The following is a 20014-nucleotide window of genomic DNA, read 5'->3' as shown; positions in this document are numbered from 1 at the left end:
GCTAATTCATGGAGAAATCGCTACGTGAAGCGGGAATGAAAGAACACAGAAGACTAGTTTAGAAGTTACGCTCTAATAGCAAAACAAACGCCTATTAAAGTCTACTGCTTCACCATTATTAGCTGACACACTTGACTTTTATATAAAGCAGGCCCCAAAGAAAATAGATGCTGTATTAATGTGTTACTGCAACAGAGCACACAAATATAAACACGGATCATTTGAAAGCATAAACTTTTGGATTAAGCTCTCATTAAAAGCTGAGAACAGTCCCTGAGATTAAAATGCACCGCTGCGGTTCGTTCCCATAGAAGCAGGCTGCAGGCCTCCTAGGCCCAGCCACGCCGACCTCACAGGCAGCGTCTCACACAAGTTTACTTTGCTCGCACAACGCGCGCCCTGCAGTCCTCTCAAGGGTGAAAAAGCGACGGAGCTGAAAAAAGCTGAACCAAAGGCGGCAACAAAGGAAACGAAAGTCATGAACGAACGCAGACAAGGCGCCCGGCACAGCCCCGGGCCGGCACCTGCCGAGAGCCTGCCCGATTCCCAGCGGAGCTCCGCATAGCGAGGCCCACTAATTATTTCTTTAACCGGCGATGACGCCGGACCCCGCACCCTCTCTCGGCTTCCCTCAGAGCCCACCACAGACTGCCTCCCCAAAAGGCCTTCAGAGGATGCCGCAAGCCCGCTCCCCACAAGCACGCCCAGCCCCAGCCGCCCACCTGCCGACGGTCTGGTTGGCCAGCTGCTTCATGCGGTTGAATTGCTTCTTCATGGCGGCGGCCGCGCCCCGGCCTCCCGCCGGGCTCCCGCTGCCTGCGCTGCACTGCCTCCTCCCTGCTCGCGGCCCCGCCGCTCAGCCCCGCCTACCGGAATGCGACGCCACTTCCGACCCCGCCCGACAACCCGGATGGCCGAGCGGCGAAAGTTCTACTCCCGGCGTGCTTTGCGGTATGATGCCACTTCCTGGGCGGGGCATCGCAGATCTCGCTCTTCCATTGGATGCTGTGGGAATGGGCGAAGCCGTGAGCCAATCGTGACGGCGCACCGCCGAGCTTCGGCGCACCGCCTCGTGCAGGCCGCCCAATGGGAAGCGGCAGGGGGCGTGCCGCAGGGTGGTGGCGGCAGTGGCGGGCGGGTGAGCCTCGCGCCCTCTATGGCGACCGCCGCTCGCGATCAGCTGCCCGCTGCCGGCCTGGACGAGGCGGATGAGGCGGTCCGGGGCACGTGCGAGGACGCATCCGTCTGCAAACGGTAATGGCTGAGGGGTGGGGGCAGCGCGGCCGGGCGTGGGGCGTCAGCGAGGCGATGGCCTGCCCAGTGCTGGCTGTGTGAGAGCAGCGGGATCGGGAAGGAAAAGGGATCGGGGAACGTTGAGGGCTGTGGTGTGAGCGGGCGGGTATTGGCTGCGAGGGCCTACTGTGGGCAGTGCTGCTGTCAGCTCCCGGCCCTGACCTGCTTTCATCTTAGAACCTGTTTGTAAGGTACCATCAGCGATAATTAGGGTTGCCGATAATTAGAGCTGTCCTTACAGCAAGAGCCGAAAATGTCAGCGACGTGCAAAACTCAGGACAAACGTCTCAGTGTTGTTCAGAGCTCTTTATGTGGTCTCTTCCCGAGGATGTGCGCAGGGGATGATGGGCTTGTTGCCCTCTTATGTGCGGTCTTGAGTTTAATTCAGGTGTTGTTGTCACTTATTTCCTTTGGTACTGAGGTAATGCCAGGGAGGGGTGTTGGAGAGTTAACCTGCTTGGCTATGAGGTCAGAAAGCTGTATTAGAACAGAATGGTGTTGTTGGCTGCGTTAAAGTGGAACGTAGAAGCTCAGGAATAAATGTAAACAGTTTGCAGTGTATAAATGTACAAAAGCTGTCTGTACCGCTTAAGGGAATTTTTAGACACATATCCTTTTTTGCTGCATTCTCAGAAATATTTGGAACTTGGGTCTTGTGTAAGTTCATCAGGTAGTGCAAAGGCCATTGAAAAGATACTTACGCGTTTAGGAACAGCCAGAATTTTTAACTGGGCATCCTGCAACTTCCTATACTTGCATACATTTGGTAGACTTCTGAAACCTTGTCTGCATGTAGGCATGCAGGTCAGAGAGTCTCCTCTGAAGCTTGGTTATCTTTTGAAGTATACTTTGATGACCTTAATTCACAACTTTGAATTTTTCTTCCTCTGCTGGGCAGGTTTGCTGTAAGCGTCGGCTATTGGAAGGACCCTTACATCCAGTATTTTGTGAGGCAAGCCAAAGAAAGAAAAGCACCTGAAATCAACAGAGGCAAGTCAGCAAATAAGCATGGATGAGGACAGTACAAGTATGTTTTAAGTGTCCCTTATAGTGGAAATGCTAAGTTATCACCTGAAATGGTGATCGAGCACCTGGTAAGAAGGCAGAGCCAAACCATGGGAGCTCAGATACATGCAATGCACCTGTGTGAGCAAAAGGGGTGGAGCCACGGTCCACTCCTTCCCAGTCCTCATTTAAGGGTTGGCAGTGGAGGTAAGGGCCTCTTGCTGGAAATCCCTGTGAACCTGAGGGTAAACTGGTTCTTTCCTTTGCTTCTGTGTCCAAGACTGCTGTTTTTGAGTATTTCCTTACTTCTACAGCCTGGGAATTTGCTACTATGCTCTTATTGCTGTGCTGTCCTCATGTTGCGGTGTTACAAACATTGAAGCATTCTGGTCTTAATTTCTGTACTCTATGTGTTTGGAGCATAGGGTGTATGTAAAAGTAAGATATATACCCTCTGTGTTAACATTACTTGCTGTGTGAGCTTCTTAATAGCTTTTCTTGTTATTGAAGTTCTTATTATTTGTTTTCTGTATTCTGAAGAGGGTATCCCTATGTCTTGGTTAATGTGCAGTACTCTGTACAAAGCAATCAGTAACACTACTTGAGTGGGGACAGCAGTGTGGGTCAGTTCTGGTCTCTGCAAGAGTTCAGTGTGCTCAACAGCTTGAATTAATTTGGTCTGTTCTTCATGTACCCAAGGAATTACGCTTTTTTTTCCCTTATATTGGGTAAGATAGTAACAGGAAAAAATAATAATGTTTGTGAAAGAGTGTATTCTTCTTCTAAAGTAGTATATTTTTAAGTAGGCAAAGAGTTTCCAAAGTTGCTTTAAAAAATTGAGTATTAAGCATTCAGTATTATACTAAAATAGTAATTTAAAAATATAAACTTTTCTTTGTTAATAGGCTATTATGCTCGTGTTCAGGGTGTCAGTTATCTGCTTGAGGCTTTTCTAAAGAAGACTGAGTGCAACTGTCAGATTGTTAATCTTGGTGCTGGCATGGATACCTTGTTCTGGAGATTAAAGGTGAGTGATAGCTGAGAGGAAAGAGCTCAGCTGAAGGCAGAGATTTGTGTGGATGTTTGAAGCACTCTTCTGTGAGCGCTTATCAGTACTGCTTTCTGTAGCACAATGTGGAGGTGTGCTGTGAGGCTGTGTACGTCAGCAGACTGCTGGGGTGGTTTACTTTATTCTCAGCTTGTTTAGAATTAGGTGTCTTTAAACTGCAGTGCATGAGGAGAGGGTTTTTCACTGACCTTCCCGAAAAAAATGTGTGACATGAAGCTGACCTCTAGTGGACTTTCAGGAACTTCACATCTTACTGTCATCTTTAAGCACAGGGTTTCGCCATCCTAGTTATATATTGGCACACAAGTATGTTATAGAGGTAGAGTGCTGTGCATGTTATTTACTCATTTCTGAATTATGTGTATTTATGTGAATGTGAGATTATAGACACAATTATTATGTATCTGCGTGCATTTACGTAGTTGATGATAATTTGTGATTCTTATACTCTGTGACAGTATTCAGAATATGCAGATGCTGTGTAATTGTTACTTACTAACTTGTTTAGTTAGTTTTTTCAAGGAAAGCTAGAAGAGGCCAGTTGCATTTTGCATGGTCACAAGTATATATGTTACACTCAGTGGAAGGGAAAAGTTCTTTCTGAGATGCAAAGCTTTTCTTCTGACGTACACTTCTGTGAAAACTCTGTGAATATGAGATTGTTTCAACTTTTATTAACTTGAATCAATACCACTCCAGTGTCCAGGGTGTCTTACCTAAAAATGTTAAATATTTTGTTTGATTCCTAGAGAATATTTTAATGATTCTCAACTTCTATTTTTTAAGTTGTGTGTTTAAATATACTGTTGTTAACAATGCCAATGTAAACTGAAACAAAACTGCTTGGGACTTAAGGCTATATCTTCTTGTTATGTGGGTGTTCCTAACTCTATTGTCTTAATCCAATTCTCAGGATGAAAATCTTCTCCCTAGAAAATACTTCGAAGTGGATTTTCCAATGATAGTTGCAAGAAAAATACATAATATAAAGTAAGTGTAAGGCTCATGTTAACCTGTGTAGGACTGCATATGTAATTCAGCAAAATGTAATGAATTACGAGCTATGAGTTTTAATTATTCCATCTCTCTTCAGAGGAGTCCTTCACACTCTGTGATTTAGAATAAAGCTTTGATTATTCAAGCTAAGTCCTACAGAAGAGATTATTCTGTCACTGTTTCAATCTGGGGAAGTCACTATGTGAAAGCTGTAGGAAGGCACACTGACTTAATTCTCAATTGTCTAAAATACAGTAGACAGAGCGAGTCTCAGGGTGATTGGGGGCAATTAAGTCTCTTTCTCTTCCAGCTAAATACAGAAGGAAACTTTCAGATTTGCATGTCAAGTTAGAGAGAGGAGTTAGCTGATACAGTACTTGAATATTATTTGAATAAATAAGTTTTACGGGGAATACTTTAGGGGAGTGTCTAGATTTGTCTTGAAAGAGTTATCTCAGAATTGTAGGAGTTGGTGGGTATGAAACTCAACTGCAGCATATTGTAAGTCTAATCTGCAAGCACTTTTCTTTCCAGTAGAGGGCAGAGGTATTCTCTTGTCCTTCACATGTGTTTGAAAGAAAAATTTTTTTGGAAGCACATGGTTAAACAAGCCTAACTGCTCAGAGCTGCTTCTTCCTTCTTCCCACAGATCAAAACCTCCCCTGTCAAAACCAATCATAGAAACCCATTCAGGGGACTCTCTTCTAATAGGTGAGTCATCTTTAAAATAAGTCGCAATGTACTGCAGCACTTTTAAAACTTTTCTGATCACTTTGTTCTGATATGTGGGCAGGCTTTTAATGTTTGAAGTGCTGTTTGGACAGAGAATTGGGAGGGAAAAGAGGCTTATTTCTTCTCTTACAGAATCATGCCCATTTGCTCTGTGTCATGTTAGAAATATTGTCTTTTGAAAAGGTTTTATCCTGCTAGAAAGTTTTTTCTTTCTTGTATGTAGCTTAACTTATGTTTCACTCTGTCACAGAAAAAAAAGAATGCTAATGATAGTCATGTGTGCTTGATTAAAATGAGTGCTTTCCTCTGTCTTTCAATCTCATTAAGAGCACAAGTCTTTGTGTTACTTCTGAGACTCCACCAAATGTATTTTATGAAGTTATTTCTTAAGAGCCAGTGCTGCTTGTTATGTTTCAGTATTTTAAAAGAGGATATTAGACTCAGATGGTATTGTGTGCTCATTGTCTTCGCTTACAGACTAGTAGTGTTGTGCCAAGAGTTTAATGTAAACATTTCTTTTCTTACGGGGAAAAAATAGATTCTTCTGAGTAACCTTTGTGGCGCCCAAATTGTAGATAGTGTGCTGTAGTTATTTGTTCTGGACTGTTTAGGAGGAAGACAAGTTATCTGCACCTGCAGTGTCAACTAGTTTGTGTTAGCAAGCGTAACTGTGAATCTGAGGTTGTGTATTTCCTGTTCTAGTTAAATCTGAGTGTGATTTTTATGAGCACTATTCTAGCTGAGGGTCTGGAGGGCTCAAAGGGGCCGTCAAGAGAGTGAGAGGATGTGCTTGTCCTGCCAGTGACTTGGTGTGGGTGCTCATCTGAGGTCTGTTTAGTGCCTGAACTTGGATCAGAGTACTGCCCTGTGTGCCTGTCTCAGAAAAACAGCTTCTAAGTACTGCTGAGTTTCAGAGGGAGACCGTACAACCATGTGATACAATAGACATGCTGCATAAGCACTCCTGAAAATGCAGTAATATAAAGTAGATCAGAATGGTTCAATAGTGTTTGTGTAACTGAATAGCTCTGTAGATACCTCTAGTACAGCAGAACAATTGTAAAGTCATCAAGTTGCATGTATTCCAATCAAAAGCTTCTAATTAACAATTCGTAGCAGTAAACTTCAATTAGTGCATCACTGCTGAATCTACCGAACTGGCTTATTTCTTTAAAGCTGTTCATTTTGTTCTTTCCCAGTGCTGGGTGTTGGGTGCCTTAGTGTCGGAATTTGTGTGGCTAAGTTGGTGTAGGCTGTACTGTGCTGAGACATTTGGGTTGTAGCCCAGTGTCTGGGTCTTTGGAGGTGCTGGAAGTCTGCTGTGGCACACAAAAGCCATAGATAAGCTTGTGTGAAATCCCTCTGGGAACTCTTTTTTTTTAAAGACATATTAATAGAACTGCTTCCTGTGGAAGTACCACCAGAAGAGGACATACACAGACAAATGAAATAGTCAGATGAATCTTGTATGGCCCTAAAGACTTCTCAACAGTTCTAAAGGAACTTGTCAATGAAAACACTCAGCTACTAGCTGGTGTGTGCCTTCTCATTTTAAAATTGTCTTAGTACCTGAGAACTGGAAGATGGCAGCTGAGGCTCAAATGGCCTCCATTGGTCTCTATGAGCCCAATTCAGGGAGCTGCAAACCAGTAGGACTGATGCCTCTACTGGACAAGTTAGTAGGAACTCTAACAGACAGTGAAACCCCAGAATGATGTAATGTGTCGAGAAATAGTTAACGTGGCTTTTGTAAAGGTAGGTTATGCTTCACAAACTTACTGGAGTTAATGAATGTAGTAGAGAAGGGCATCCAATTACTAATATAATTGGATTTTAAAAGTGCATATTAACAAAGTTATTTACCAAAGTTTGCCAGCAAAATTTTGTTGTTGTGAGGGGGAAGGAATGGTTCTCTCTAAAGAGCTGGGGATGAAGAGTAGGCATATGTGGTTAATTCTCATTGTAGAGGGAGGTGGAAATCTGGCGGATATTATTCGATGCTAAGAAACAATTGGGAGGATAGAATGAATACGAAGTGGCAGCTTGTTGGCAAGACCAAACTCTTCAGAGTGGTAAAAAACTGCAGAAGAATCTTGTGAAATTAGTGACTTGCTGATAAAATTCAATGCAGATGAATATAAAGTGATGCACATGGGTGGAAGGAGTAGTTTGTGCCTCACGTGGAAATGGGAGGCTTCTGGCTGATCATTGCTACTGAAGTACAAGATGTGCATGTCATAATATGTATAATGCTTATAAAATGAAAGTGTTGGTCCAGTAATGGTCCAGAAATCCCAATCAAACTTAAGAATGTTTAGGGAAAAGGATAGAAAACAGCAGTATTAGTAGCAGGTGCTTGGCCTTTTTTTGTCTCTTCCCTAAATAGTGGCTGCTGGTGTCTGTGGGAGGCAGGGCGCTGTGTGGGATGGACCTTTGGTGTGACCTAATAGACCTGTTAGAAAAATTCAGTGTTCTCAAAGTGTCATCTGTCAGCAATTATAATGGGGCATAATGAAGCAGTGCTTCCAGACAGTAAAATGCTAGTTATTGCTTAGCATTTTAGAATCTTGGATTTGGTGGTTTTGGGGTTGGTGGTTTTTTTTTTCCTCCTCTTAAATCAGGTCCACACTACTGTCTCTTGTGCACAAGGAACAACTTGTTTAATTGCTTTGGAATTTATTTCTCGAGTTCCTATAATATCCACTGAAGTGATTCTTATACTGAGTTTTTTCCTTGCAGTAAGTGTTTTCATTTTTGGAAGCAGTGCTAACAGGCAACTTTCTTGGCTTCAGGGCAACATTTGTTTTCTCCTTTTTGTTCGAGCGAAAAAGTGGCAGCAAGGCTTGCAGTTCGTGTGTAGATATTTATGGCCTCTGCTCTTCAATGCAACAAGATGACACTTGTCATTGAATAGCTCTGTCTTTTACAAGGCAATGTTAGATCTCCAGGGAGAAGCCGTGAATTTGTGCAGTGATAAGACATAGTTGTGGCAGTGACAGGTTAAATAGCTTCCTGAGTTCAGTGTTGCTATCTGGTTTATAATGCAGTTGTGAGCATCAGGAAGCTCTACCTTTGTTGCCTTTCAGGTACAAACTGTACTTCGATGAACTGTTACCTTTGTGTCACTCATGAACTTTTTGATTTAGAGAGTTCTGAATACTTGTAGTAGAGGAAGTGCTGTGCTGTGATGCTGTGTTTTATGCACCTGTGGCTGTAACTTTGAGCAGTGCTGATTCAGTGGACAATTTAAGGTAGGGAGTGAGTGTCTGGCCATCATAAAGCAGGACATTTATTTACTGGTAGCGTGGTTCTTTGAAGGGAAGCTTTATCGTGGAGAGGTCAAAAGACAAGTAGAAACAAATCTTACTGACATTCTGTGAGTGCAATGACATTTAAATTCCAGCCACTTGTATTGTTAGTTCCATGCCAAAAGTCGTGGAAACTGTACGTGTGAGTGGTATGATCAGGAAAAATGTATCTGTGCGTGCTTATGTTATCTATACGTGAGGCTGAAAGGAGCCTTTGGGTCACGGGGTGGGTTGCAGTCATGGGGTTGGTTTTCTTCCTCCTCTCTCTTCCCTGATGTTTCCCAAATGAAGTCTGAATCTGATATTTTGCACAGCTTGGTTTCAGAAAAGTACAAGACAATCTACACAATTGAATATGTTGAATGTGAGCATCACAGAGAAAACTGTCAGATAATTCCATGCTGTAGGAAAGAGTGAGACCAGTCAACTATGCAGCAAAGCCATGATGAGATACTGGGAATGAGTGCCTGGAATACGAGACTTTCCATGGATTCAGCCACCAAACACCACTGGGGCTCTGCCAGCATTAGGACAGTGGCCTGAGTCACAGTGAGGTGGCCTTCTTTGTTCAAAAACAAGGGACGTGGAGCTTATAAGGGAGATGACATGTAAGTCAGTGACAAAAAGGAAGCTTTTCATATGAACTGTTTTGGTTTTGGGGACAATATCTCCTCTAGGACAGAATGCACATGCACGGTGTGCTTGTTACAGGAAGCCCTTCCCATTCTCATTCTGCTTTCCTTTGCTTCTGGTTCTTGTGCTGATGTTTCAAGGAGCGAGATTATAATGAAGGAAGAAAAATAGTTTGTTTTTCTAAGAACACCAACTATTTGATTCAGTTAAAAGAAAAAAAGATTTTTGCTTAAGGAAAAAAAAAAAAATAAATTGAGATGATGTCCCTGTCCTACCAGGCTGAGTTTTGTTTTCATTTTCCTTTTTCAGTTACTCTGCAGGTAGGTATTTTACAATGCATTTGCAGCAATGCTGTTTGTTCAGAATGACAGCTATTTCTAAATACTCATATTTAGAGCATCAAGCTATGCTTGTAAAACATAAAGTAAAACAGAAATTGGTGCCAAAGACCATGAAGTAGGATCACATTATTTTCTCAGGCGCCTATGACTGTGCTTTGACTTTTGGCCTCCAGGCTGGGAACAGTGGCAGTGCCAGCCGTCATCAGCTGTCATTGCCACCTCTATGTGAAATGATGGAGCAGCTGTCAGACTGATTTTGTTGAAGTATTTTTCCCTGGTTATGTTTGATATCTTCATCTCTTTGACTTGATTTTTTTTTTTTTTTTTTTTACACCATACCTAGGCCGAAAGTAGAAGAAATCTTATGAGGAATTTTAGAGATTTGCCTTAAATTCTTTCCTCAGACTTTTATTTCCTTTTGCCTTTTTTCATTTTAAAATTGACTTGTGCAAACTATGCAAATTCTGTATCCTTCCATGAGAATTCCTCTGAGATAAAAGTATTGCTTGTAAATGTTGACATGTGTGAATTCTGAAGATATTTAATGAGATGCTCTCGGATACATTTCAAATGCACAACTTCTAGCAATTGTATCAGCTTTCATATAATGTGTGTGCAGCTCTTCTTCACTTTTCATCTGCGGTTGTGTTTGCCAACAGCCATCAATGGAGATTTGAGGGAAGCTGGCAGGAAAACGTGTGGAGAAACAAGTACATTCTGTTTGAATGGACCAGAGAGGAGCAAGGCAGCCCAGGCACTGGAAATAGAAGTAGTGTCTGCGTTTGGAGCAGAAGGCTTTTGAAGAGAATCCGTTCCTCATCAGCTTTCTTGGCCTTTTAGAAGTTTTTGTTGTAGGGAGTCCTGTGTGTTCTCAAAGATGTTCCTAAGCATTGAGTATGCTTAGCTTCAATGTAAGAAATATTTCTCCTGAGCCAAATTGCCTTTAAGGAAACCTGCTTGTTTGTTTTTCCTTCTGCTGTTGGTTTTGTAAATTATTTTATTATTTTTTCCTCTGGTAGGTAACTTGAAATAAGCAGGCTGTGTCTTGCTGGCTGTTATTTCACTTGTCCATACAGCTTTGCACTGGGAAGCAGCCAGTTCATGGCCATCCCCTCTCTTACCCTGCCAAGGCATGACTGACACTGAATTTGCTCATTGTCAGCAATTGTGCTGAAATTTGAGCAGTTGTAAAGGACAGCTTTAACCTAAAATGTGGGAGGTTTTGCTCTTTCTTGCTCTTCAGTGATAGAAATTCTCAAATCAACGTGGTGTGTGCAGAAAACATTTATTTCTGCCTCTGATGAAATGTTTGTGGTGTTTCCATTATTGGAGCACTTAAATTTTTGCAGTTTATTTTTGGTCATCATTAATATACTGGTGTGCCCAAGTCAGTGAAGCTGGACAAGAAGATTGCATCAATTCCATACTGATTGTGATGGCTGACGCGTACTTTGCTGTGTCTCCAGGCAGCGCACAAGTCACTATATAAGTACTTTCCTGTGTGTGGAGGGTTTTTTTTTTTTTCTTGGTACCATTATCATGGCCTTGATAATAACTTAAATAGAAGGGTGTGGGAAGCAGTAAAGCTATTACAGAACATGCACATGGAGAAAAGCCTTGACTGAAAATGTTGAATCACTTGCTGCACAACCTTTCCCACTCCCCTGTAACTCTGCACAAACCATTCCCTGTCCCTGTTCAGAACTGCTGCTGGAAAACACCACTGTGACTTACAGGAGCCATTTCCAGAGCTGGTCACTTGAAAACTACATGGAGATCCTTCTTCTGGAGGGTTTGATGTAGTGCTTAGTGTAATGAACTGCATGGTATTTTTTTTTCCATCATTTTTTTTTTCTTCCCAAAGTGCAAAACCTCCTTTATCCCCTCTCCTCAGTCACTTGGCTCTTCTTTCTCTTCACCCAGCACATGACATCTGTTCCTGTGTCATTGCTCAGGACTGTGTGCCTGCTGTGGGGTCCCAGGAGCTGTGCCCATGCTGCAGATGGCCAATGAGTGTCCATAACAAGACTGTTCCGAACTCTCACATTGTTCCCCCCACCCCGTCTAGCTTGCTTGTTTTACTGCTTGCTCTGATTGTCACATGCACACAGTAGGAGGGAAAAATTATGTGCTGTTCTGCCCTCACGTCTTCCCTCCAGTAGTACAGTTCTTGAGTTAAAGCACGAAAGAGCAATCTGTTACATTCCCACAGAACTTTGTCTTTAAGTGGGTTAGATACTGTACTTGTAAAACGTGTTCTGCAGGGTCTGGTCTTGTGTAGCTCAACTGATTGCAACTGATTGTCAGCAATGAGCGCATCTTGCTGTCAGTAATTCTGTTGGCCTCCTGACAGTTCTGCTCTGTAGCAAAGTGTATTTAGGCTTTAGGATTTCTTCCTCCTTAATATGGGGAAACAATTTGGAAGCTTGCTGCCTGCTGTGCCCCAGGGTGAATATATGCATCACAAACTGTCTGTATTTTGACTCTACGCACGTGATACTGTTGCTGCATCATACAGGGGGCCTCAAATAACTTCTGACCCCAAAACCTGTTTCTGATACTCACCTGTGTTATATAGTTCTACATATTGCTAATTTGTATAACTATATCTTGTTAGTTTTGGGGACATTGTTACTTTAGTTTTTCAGTGATTAGATAGGAGATGTACATAAAAAGTGTATTGGGTGATTTAAAAAGAAAACAAAAACCTTGCCTTGAATCTTCACATTCTTTCTTTCCTCTCTGCTTTCCTTGAAACCATGGTAACAGATAGGATAACCTCTCAGCATTGTCCTGGCTGCAGAGCACAGGACCAGGTGTTCTGCAGTCTGATGCTAACACAGCAAAATCTGAAAACCCCAACAGTCCATTATGAGGGAAATTAATGCTTTTAAAAGAAGAGTTTGCAGTTAATTGCTAGGTAGAACAAACTGAGTTTTGACTTCATGTGTTCCTGCATGGTTTTTTAATTTATAATTTCAGCATGTCTGTTTTTTGTAACTGTTGGTCTCTGAAAACTCTGAACTTGCAGATTCCCACAGCTTAGACTCCAGCCGATACTCCATAGTGGGAGCGGATCTTCGCTTCTCATCGGATCTAGAGGAAAAGCTAAAGAAACACAAACTGGATGTACAGTAAGACTTTGTTATTTCTGTGCAGGTTTTTGGCAAGGGCTTACAGAGCAGGCTGGCGAGTGCAAAGTCAGGCTTGGACATAAAGTTTCTGCATCCAGTTCCCACTGTGCTATTTCCATGGTTACCTTTTCCCAAGTCCTTTGAGCAGAAGACACTGTGCAGACCCAGCCTGACTGAGCCAAAGCTGCTGTTGCTGCAGGGCTGGTGCTTCTGCAGTCCATCCTGCACACTGCTTTTTTGTCACCTGTGTATCAGTATGTCATGAACTTTTTCTGAGGAGTGGAGTCTTTTAATGCTGACTAATGGGAGTACCTCGATCAGTGGATGTCTTCCACCACTGTTGTTTTAGGTGTGTGAGTCAGGATTTCTGGGAGCATCAGCTGGTAAAATGAAGAATAATTCTGTCAGTGTTAAATCATTTTAGAATTTTGTCTTTGTAATCATTTTATATTGCCTCTGCTTAAAGCCTGTACTGTTCTCTAGACCTTTTGGGAAAGAGATTGCTATGGAATCCTTTGAGAACTTAACTCTGGAAGCTAACGTTTGACATTTTGCTCAAGCATTAGGCTTCTAGAAGTGGCAGGATTTAAGTTTTTAAAGCAGATGATGGACATACTTTTCAAATATAATATATATAAATAGTGGCTATCTGGCTGGGTGGGAGAGAGCATATGGGAAAGCAGAATGCATCAAACTGCCATTTAAATCTTTACATTTTCATCTTCTGAAATCTCGCCTTGTTTATATTGCTGTTCCTTGAGGAGGTTCTCCTGCTTCTAGCGACTTTTCTTTTTCCCAATTAAAAGAAAACTCTCCAATTCTGAGCAAAATTACTCATGTAGCTATTTTGGTGATGTGTTGGTTTTCTTTTGTGGATGGAGGGGGAAGAGACAAAGTGCAAAGTGTAGATTGCATTTTGTTAGATAATAGTACGTGTCACTCTTTTTACTTACATGGAACCAATTTGTCTAATTATAATTCTTAGAACTTTTTTAAAAAATCTTTTTTTGTCCGTACTTTATTCCTAGTTTTACTAATCTCTTAAAATAGAGTGGACTGTGTGTGTGCAGGGTATGGTTCTCCCCAAAATGAATTTCAATGTGTGCTATGGTTCATGCCATCCCAGCTCAGAGGTGGCTTAAAGGATACTTCGTCAGCATGTTGCACATCTAACTGAAAGGAGAGCTTCCTAACATCTCCATTCTGGAACCAAGGGAGGCCCCTGTAATTAATTTGTCAGCTGCCAGAAAACTCATTTCTTGTCAACTTAAAGTGATTTCATTCATTCTGAAGTGTCAGGTTCATAATAGCAGAGCTCTGTTAAGAATTTTGGGGAGCATGAATTGCCTGCTTATGATTCTTGTTCTTTTGCTACAAATAGTTCTCTTTTTTCTATTTTGAAGTTTGCCAACACTTCTGGTAGCAGAGTGTGTGCTGGTTTACATGACTCCACAACAATCTGCAAATCTTTTGCAGTGGGCGGCGAGCACTTTTCCAGTGGCGATGTTTATAAATTATGAGCAGGTAAAACAAAAATGGCATTTCTGAACTGCTTTATTGACATAAAAATTGCTCTCAGAGGTGGGAATTGTGTTTGTAAAGTAAGAATAGGCCATATTCTTTTCTACAGACAACAGGTTCTGCTGAAGTTCTTTGGTAATGAGTTTTATCTTGTAGATCTGTTATCTCATTGCGAAGAATAAATGTCTGTTCTGAAGGATGATTTGCTAAACTATACTGAACCAAAACAGTTGGGCTTAATCCTTATGTGGGTGAGCCATAGAATATTGGTTTAGATAAGATAGTGGTAAATGAAGCAATGCTGCATGTTGCCTGTGAGTTTATAGCATTAGAGAATTAGTAGAGCAAAAATTCAATCAATGTCAATATTGCTGAGGGAATCTGGGGGGTTCCAGTAGTGAGGAACAGGACTTCCATGTTATATATAACTTCCATGTTATAAATTACTACCAGAGAGCTCATGTGAGTCATAAACAATTTAAAGCAGAGTCAGTTTTCGGTGCACAGTCCATGTGCCTGAAAGAGACATACATTGCCATCATCAAAAAAGCACTTGACTTGTAAACGTGATGTGGCTGAGGAGGGTGTGCCAGTGTGGAATGAGACCCAGTGTAAGAATGTAATTGTTATAAGTTATCCTGTACATTTTATGACAGACAACTAGAGTTTAACCAAGTTACTGCTTTTCACTGCGATGATGTTCTTTTCGGAAGGCGGAACACTTTTGTCTCATTCTCTACCTGAGGTGAACATGGCAGATCGGTTCGGACAGATCATGATTGAGAACTTGCAGAGACGACAGTGTAACCTGGCTGGAGTGGAAGTCTGCAGATCCTTAGAATCTCAGGTAATAGGGAGTGCAGCTCTGCCTGTTTGATGTGAGAACAGATGAATCTGATAATGCAGTGTGTGCACTGTAAGGCCCAGAGCAGTGACTAAAGCAGGTCTGGGGCAGCTGCTACCTACTGGAAATGATTTACCTACTGGATGGTTTTTAAGGTCCTCTCCAACTTAAGCCATTCTGTGAAATCCTTTCCTGACCACAGTATAACAGTTCCCTGCTGTTAGTGTCATGCTTGCTGAATACCACTTAGTTTCTGCAGTTGTACAAAAGCTGCAGTAGATCAGAGTGCAGCTCCATCTAACCCACTGCCATGCCTCAGTAGAGGTTTGCAGCAAATGCTTATATGAAGAGCAGTTATAGTCTTCTCTAACAGGTCAAGTAGTTGCCCTACAGAATCCTTAGGGGAAGAACTGTTTTCTGCTGTCTCTTCCTCGTGTCTTCTGTAAACACTCCTCGTTTATTTTGCAGAAGGAACGATTGCTGTTAAATGGATGGGAAAACGCACATGCCATTGATATGATGAAAGTGTACAGCTTCTTGCCACAGGCTGATGTCAAAAGGTATTGCTGATAGCTTGCTTGCAGTCAATAGTCATCTTCAGACACCATTTCCAAGATTGCTCTTGTCAATACTTAATATGGGATTATCTCGCAAATCAGAGGAGAAGCTTCATGTAGGTGCTACTAGCTTGGCAGAATATGTTTGAGCTTGAAGTTTTTGCAGAACCTTAAGGAGAATGCTTGTGTTTTCTGTGATGAACATCCAGCCTCAACAACACTAAATGGGTGGGATAGGGCCATGGAATAGAGCAGGCATCCATTCTTCATGTTCTCAAGGTGGAGACAACATCTGTGTGTTTGCTCCAGTCTTGTAGGCATACATAAGATTACTTGCCTTATGTTCCTTCTACTACAAGTCAGTAGAAAATGGCTGCATTTGTTCTTCCCCTTCCCCGACAGAGGATTTGGGTAATGAGCCATGGTAATTTATTGCTAGGACCTATGTACAATGCAAGCAAAGAGCAACAGAAAGGTGTGCCTGGCATTATGTTATTAACTTTAGGTACATAGTATGAAGTGTGAGTTGCTACAAGTAATTCATTAACATTCATGTATGTGGATTACTGAAAGCATGGGACTGAGCAGGTGAGACTGAAAATCATAGGTTGTTTAAATAGGAATGATGACTGAGCTTGTGCCATATGGTGCTTCTGGAAAGATGTAGTTTGTACTTCTTTACAGTGTTTTTGACTGTTGTATCAGTTTAGCTCTTTCCACTTGATCCAGGAGCCAATGAGTAGGTTATGTAAACTGTTCCTCAGTATTAATACATGGCAAATAATACTTTCAATTTATAAGAATCTTTACCTACAGTTCTGCAGCACGTGCACCTTGGTAAGTGCATTTAGGAACAGTCTCCCCTCAGTCACATTTAATCCTCACTAGCAGCCATTCTAAATTTCTACCAAGAAAAATAAATGCTTTTGATATTCATGTAATCTGAAGTGAGAGCAGAATATGCCATATTAAACTTCTTTGAACAAGGACAGCTTGAGAGAAGTTTTCTCGCTTGGGCGAAGTGGAAAACACAAGATCTTACTTCAAAAAAGATCTTACTTCAAGAATCTTTGGTAGGGACCATTTTAGGAAAAAAAAATCCTCACATTTTGTATGCACCATTTGGTTTGTGCTTTGTCATGAGCTCATGTGGGAGAGTTGTTAGGAACTGCACTGGTGTACCCATCACTCACCGAGACATGATATGGACTTGTGATTGTCTGGAGAAAATCCTATCTTCTGCTGTTAGCTGTTAATCCTTTGCTTGAGATAAATCTCCTTCTCTTAGGCTGTGCTACATAAGTCCAGCAAGACCAGATGCAGAGTAAAAAGGCTTTGAGGAAAAACACTGATATTCCTGAGAAATTACACAGTTTAATCCTGAAACATTAAATTTCTGTGTGTGGAAGTTAAAAATACCTTTTTGATCATTTGTCTTGTACATTGGCAACAAAGGTTAGGAGTGATGGTATCATCATTATGGACAAATATCTGTATTAATTTACTGCAAAGATAACTACTCTGAATTATATCTTTCATGCTGTAAGAGTGAAAAAGTGTACGTTATAAACTACACTGATACTTCAGTTTAATCACAAGTTTTATTTTGTTTCCACAGAATAGAAGAACTTGAATTCTTGGATGAAAAAGAACTCTTTGAACAACTAATGCAGCACTACTGCATCTGCTGGGCCTCAAAAGACAACAGTAATCTGGGTAATGTTCCCCAACATCTCAGAAGTAACCCTTCACACTGACATTTTACGTGGAGAGACTGGGACTCCTTGTACCAGTCCTATGATAGATGCATTGTGTAGCTGGAAAATGGGGTCTGTTTCTCTGAGGCTGTGAATACCTCCTGGGTGGAGACTGTTTCTCCCCAGGCTTCTGGGAGATTTGTATAGCCATCTGAATTGCCTAACTGGAAGCCGGTCTGGTATTGGGGAGTTAGAGAGCACCTGTCCTATGAAGAAGAGCTGAGGAAGTCAATCTTGTTTAGGTTGGAGAAGAGGAGGCTCTGGGGAGACCTCAGTGTGATTTATTTATTTATTTATTTATTAATATTTAAAGGGAGTTCATAAGCAGGAGGGGACTGCCTTTTTACATTCTGATTGCAGTCAGAAAAGGGGTAATGGCTTTAAACTAGAAGAGGGATGATTTAGGCTAGATGTCCAGAAGAAATTCTTTCAGTCAGTGTGGTGAGGTGCTGGAGCAGATTGCCCAGAGGTAGTGGGTGCTTCATCTCTGGAGGTGTTCAAGGCCAGGCTGGATGGGGCCTTGGACATCCTGAGCTGGACAGGGGCAGTCCTGCCCATGGCACGGGGTTGGAACTGGGTGTCTTGAAGGTCTTCTCCAACAGAAGCCATTCTATGATTTATTTTACACTGGAAGATGCCGTATGGGTTGCTTTAAATAACTGTTTTACACTATCAGTGCTAATTGAAAGGATTACAAATTGCATGTATGTAAAGTACCATATGGGCACATGTATATAAAATCATGGTGTCCTGACAACATAAAAATACATTTTGTTACTTAGCCCAGGCTTCTTCTGCACTGTCACCATTTACATCCATTTAAGGCTGAAGATTTCCATTCTTTGGGGGGAAAAGAAACCCTCCAAATTTAACGTTGTTGTTGTTGTTGCTTTTAAAATTGTATCTCCCCTGGAATTTCAATTTTATGTAACGTTATTCATGTTGCTTGTACTGTTGAAGAAATAGTAAAATGAAAACGAATTGTAGTTCAGGTGAAGAATGGGTGTCTGCAGCCATTATTTGTCCAAAGCTTGGAAGGCGACTCTATTGCACTCGAGTCTCTCTAGTTCTGTCTGCAGTATCTGGGTTTCCAGTATTTCCAGAAAACTGATATGGCTTCCAGTTCACATCTGTTTTTTCTTTCCTTTTCTGCCCCTCCCTTGTTCCTGACAAAGTGGTATTCAATAACAATTTATTTTGCTTTTCCTCATTAATTGTGAATAGATGAAATCTCTGCTGATGTTGTGGGTATTCCTTAACCAAACTGAGCACTAAAACATCTGGTAAAGCTAGATGTACAGTATCCCATTACTGTAATAACAGATCTCAGCTTGGAGTGTCTGCTGTCCAAGATGTTCACTACTCATAGTAGCCAGCATTCTTGGGATCACCAGCATAAATTTCTTTTCTGATTAAAGTAGTATTCAGGACAATTTTGGATACTGAGGTTAAATGCTGCAATATTTAGAAGTCAGGAAAGACAACTCTGACAACTCTCAGAGATAATCAAATGTGTAATACTTGGATATGTCTCAGTTTAAGCTACTTTTTCTTTATCCAGTGTAAAATCAGTGTCCCCATTAATGGTCCTTTCCCCATCTTTCTCTTGTTAATTCTATGGACAGATCCTTACTTCTGTCTGCAGTCTGTATTGCTCCTTTTGTCACAACGTCAGTACTGCTTCAGATTGATTTATTCAGATCAATTGCTGAACTGCTGAAAAAAAAAAAAAAAGCTTGGAAGAGAGTTGATCTGCACTTTCTAATTCTTTTCCTACCACCAGGTCCTTTGTATTTGTATTTTGTTTGTTTTTTCAAATAGTAATAATCTGAAAGCATCCCTCTTTCTGTGTCTAACTATCTCAGTAATGAAATATGGGTGGCATAAGAATTAATGCTTATTTCCTCCCCCACACCATCATTCTTTCCTTCAGGTCTTGCAGACATCACCTTCTGATGTACTTGCTCAAGGGAAGCCGTGGGTCCAGAAGCCACAGCTGCTGCCTTCTTCTTGAGACAAGGTCACAGAAATGATGGGGCTGTGCATGTGCTGAGTTCAGTCTGCTCGTCTGTGTAAGCAGTGCCAGTGAAGAAGGTGACAGGTGCTGCTGATGTTGACTGTCCTGTTGGCTTTTGGTAGTTTGAATTTTTTTGCCCATTTTAAGCAGCTGTTATGAAGCAAGATTCGCCTCTCATTCCTGGATATGTGTATAATGACAGGCTTTTGTAAGATGACTGTAGTTCCTGTTTAAAGGCTCACCTTCCTCAGTTTAAAACTGTGAGTGTTCTTGGATTATATTCTCCACTTTCATCTCCTTGTGGATGTGTAAACTGTATTTGTGATAGAAAGATGGAAAAATATATTGAACTGCATTAGTGGATTTCTCTTTGCACTGTGCACGGCTGATCATGAAGGTTAGTTTTGTTAATTTTCTTTCTGTTTGGGTTTAACTCTTAGGAAGTGTCAACCTGTAAGCTTTCTCCAGGCTTTTACTATTGCTACAAGGCTGTCACTATGCTTGGTCTGCCCCTTATTGGGAAGAGTGAAAGAAGGAAAGGGTCCATGATTAAATTAGACTTTATTTAGCTGGGAAGGGCTCAGCTTGGCAGTTCAGCATGGGGATGGCTGTGGTGAGAAAGGAAGTAAACTATACTTGCACTCCTGGCAGTATTTTTACAGCAGTCTCTTTTTCTTTCTTTCCCCTTAAAAGAAATGAGCAAAATCCATTTAGTAACAAAAAAACCCCTAACCCACCTTCCTACTGTTTGGAATTGAATCCTGCAACCTTCTGAGAATAATAATAATAAATGTTTAATATTTATAA

The 20014-nt window shown here is 41.6% G+C and overlaps 2 protein-coding genes across 11 annotated transcripts in view; one reads left to right on the top strand and one right to left on the bottom strand.

Moving 5' to 3' along the window:
• The window catches only part of ARHGAP17 (Rho GTPase activating protein 17), a 38477-nt gene extending 37602 nt beyond the window's left edge, over positions 1-875 (bottom strand). For 7 of the 9 annotated variants that reach the window (XM_052680446.1, XM_052680449.1, XM_052680447.1 and 4 more), the window contains exon 1: positions 723-875. In XM_052680446.1, the coding sequence (XP_052536406.1) occupies positions 723-775 (53 nt within the window). In that variant the 5' untranslated portion in view covers positions 776-875. The remainder of the gene's footprint in view (positions 1-722) is intronic. The other 2 variants (XM_052680444.1, XM_052680452.1) reach the window with 1 other exon arrangement.
• A 235-nt stretch (positions 876-1110) lies between these two features.
• LCMT1 (leucine carboxyl methyltransferase 1) lies at positions 1111-20014 on the top strand. 2 transcript variants are annotated; one of them, XM_052680462.1, is made up of 11 exons: positions 1111-1254; positions 2192-2283; positions 3204-3325; positions 4281-4357; positions 5013-5074; positions 12409-12511; positions 13915-14035; positions 14778-14879; positions 15345-15436; positions 17052-17149; positions 19124-20014. In XM_052680462.1, the coding sequence occupies exons 1-11, from the start codon at positions 1157-1159 to the stop codon at positions 19144-19146; spliced, it is 990 nt and encodes a 329-aa protein (XP_052536422.1). In that variant the 5' UTR covers positions 1111-1156; the 3' UTR covers positions 19147-20014. The 2 variants fall into 2 exon arrangements, with proteins under 2 accessions (XP_052536422.1, XP_052536423.1); XM_052680463.1 differs by lacking the exon at positions 1111-1254 and having other exon boundaries at positions 2207-2320.

This window comes from Tympanuchus pallidicinctus, unplaced genomic scaffold (assembly GCF_026119805.1).
Source record: "Tympanuchus pallidicinctus isolate F22 unplaced genomic scaffold, pur_lepc_1.0 scaffold18, whole genome shotgun sequence".
In the NCBI taxonomy this organism is placed as follows: domain Eukaryota; kingdom Metazoa; phylum Chordata; class Aves; order Galliformes; family Phasianidae; genus Tympanuchus; species Tympanuchus pallidicinctus.
The sequence above is the reverse complement of the archived record's forward strand: the minus strand, read 5'-3'. Positions and strand labels throughout refer to the sequence as shown.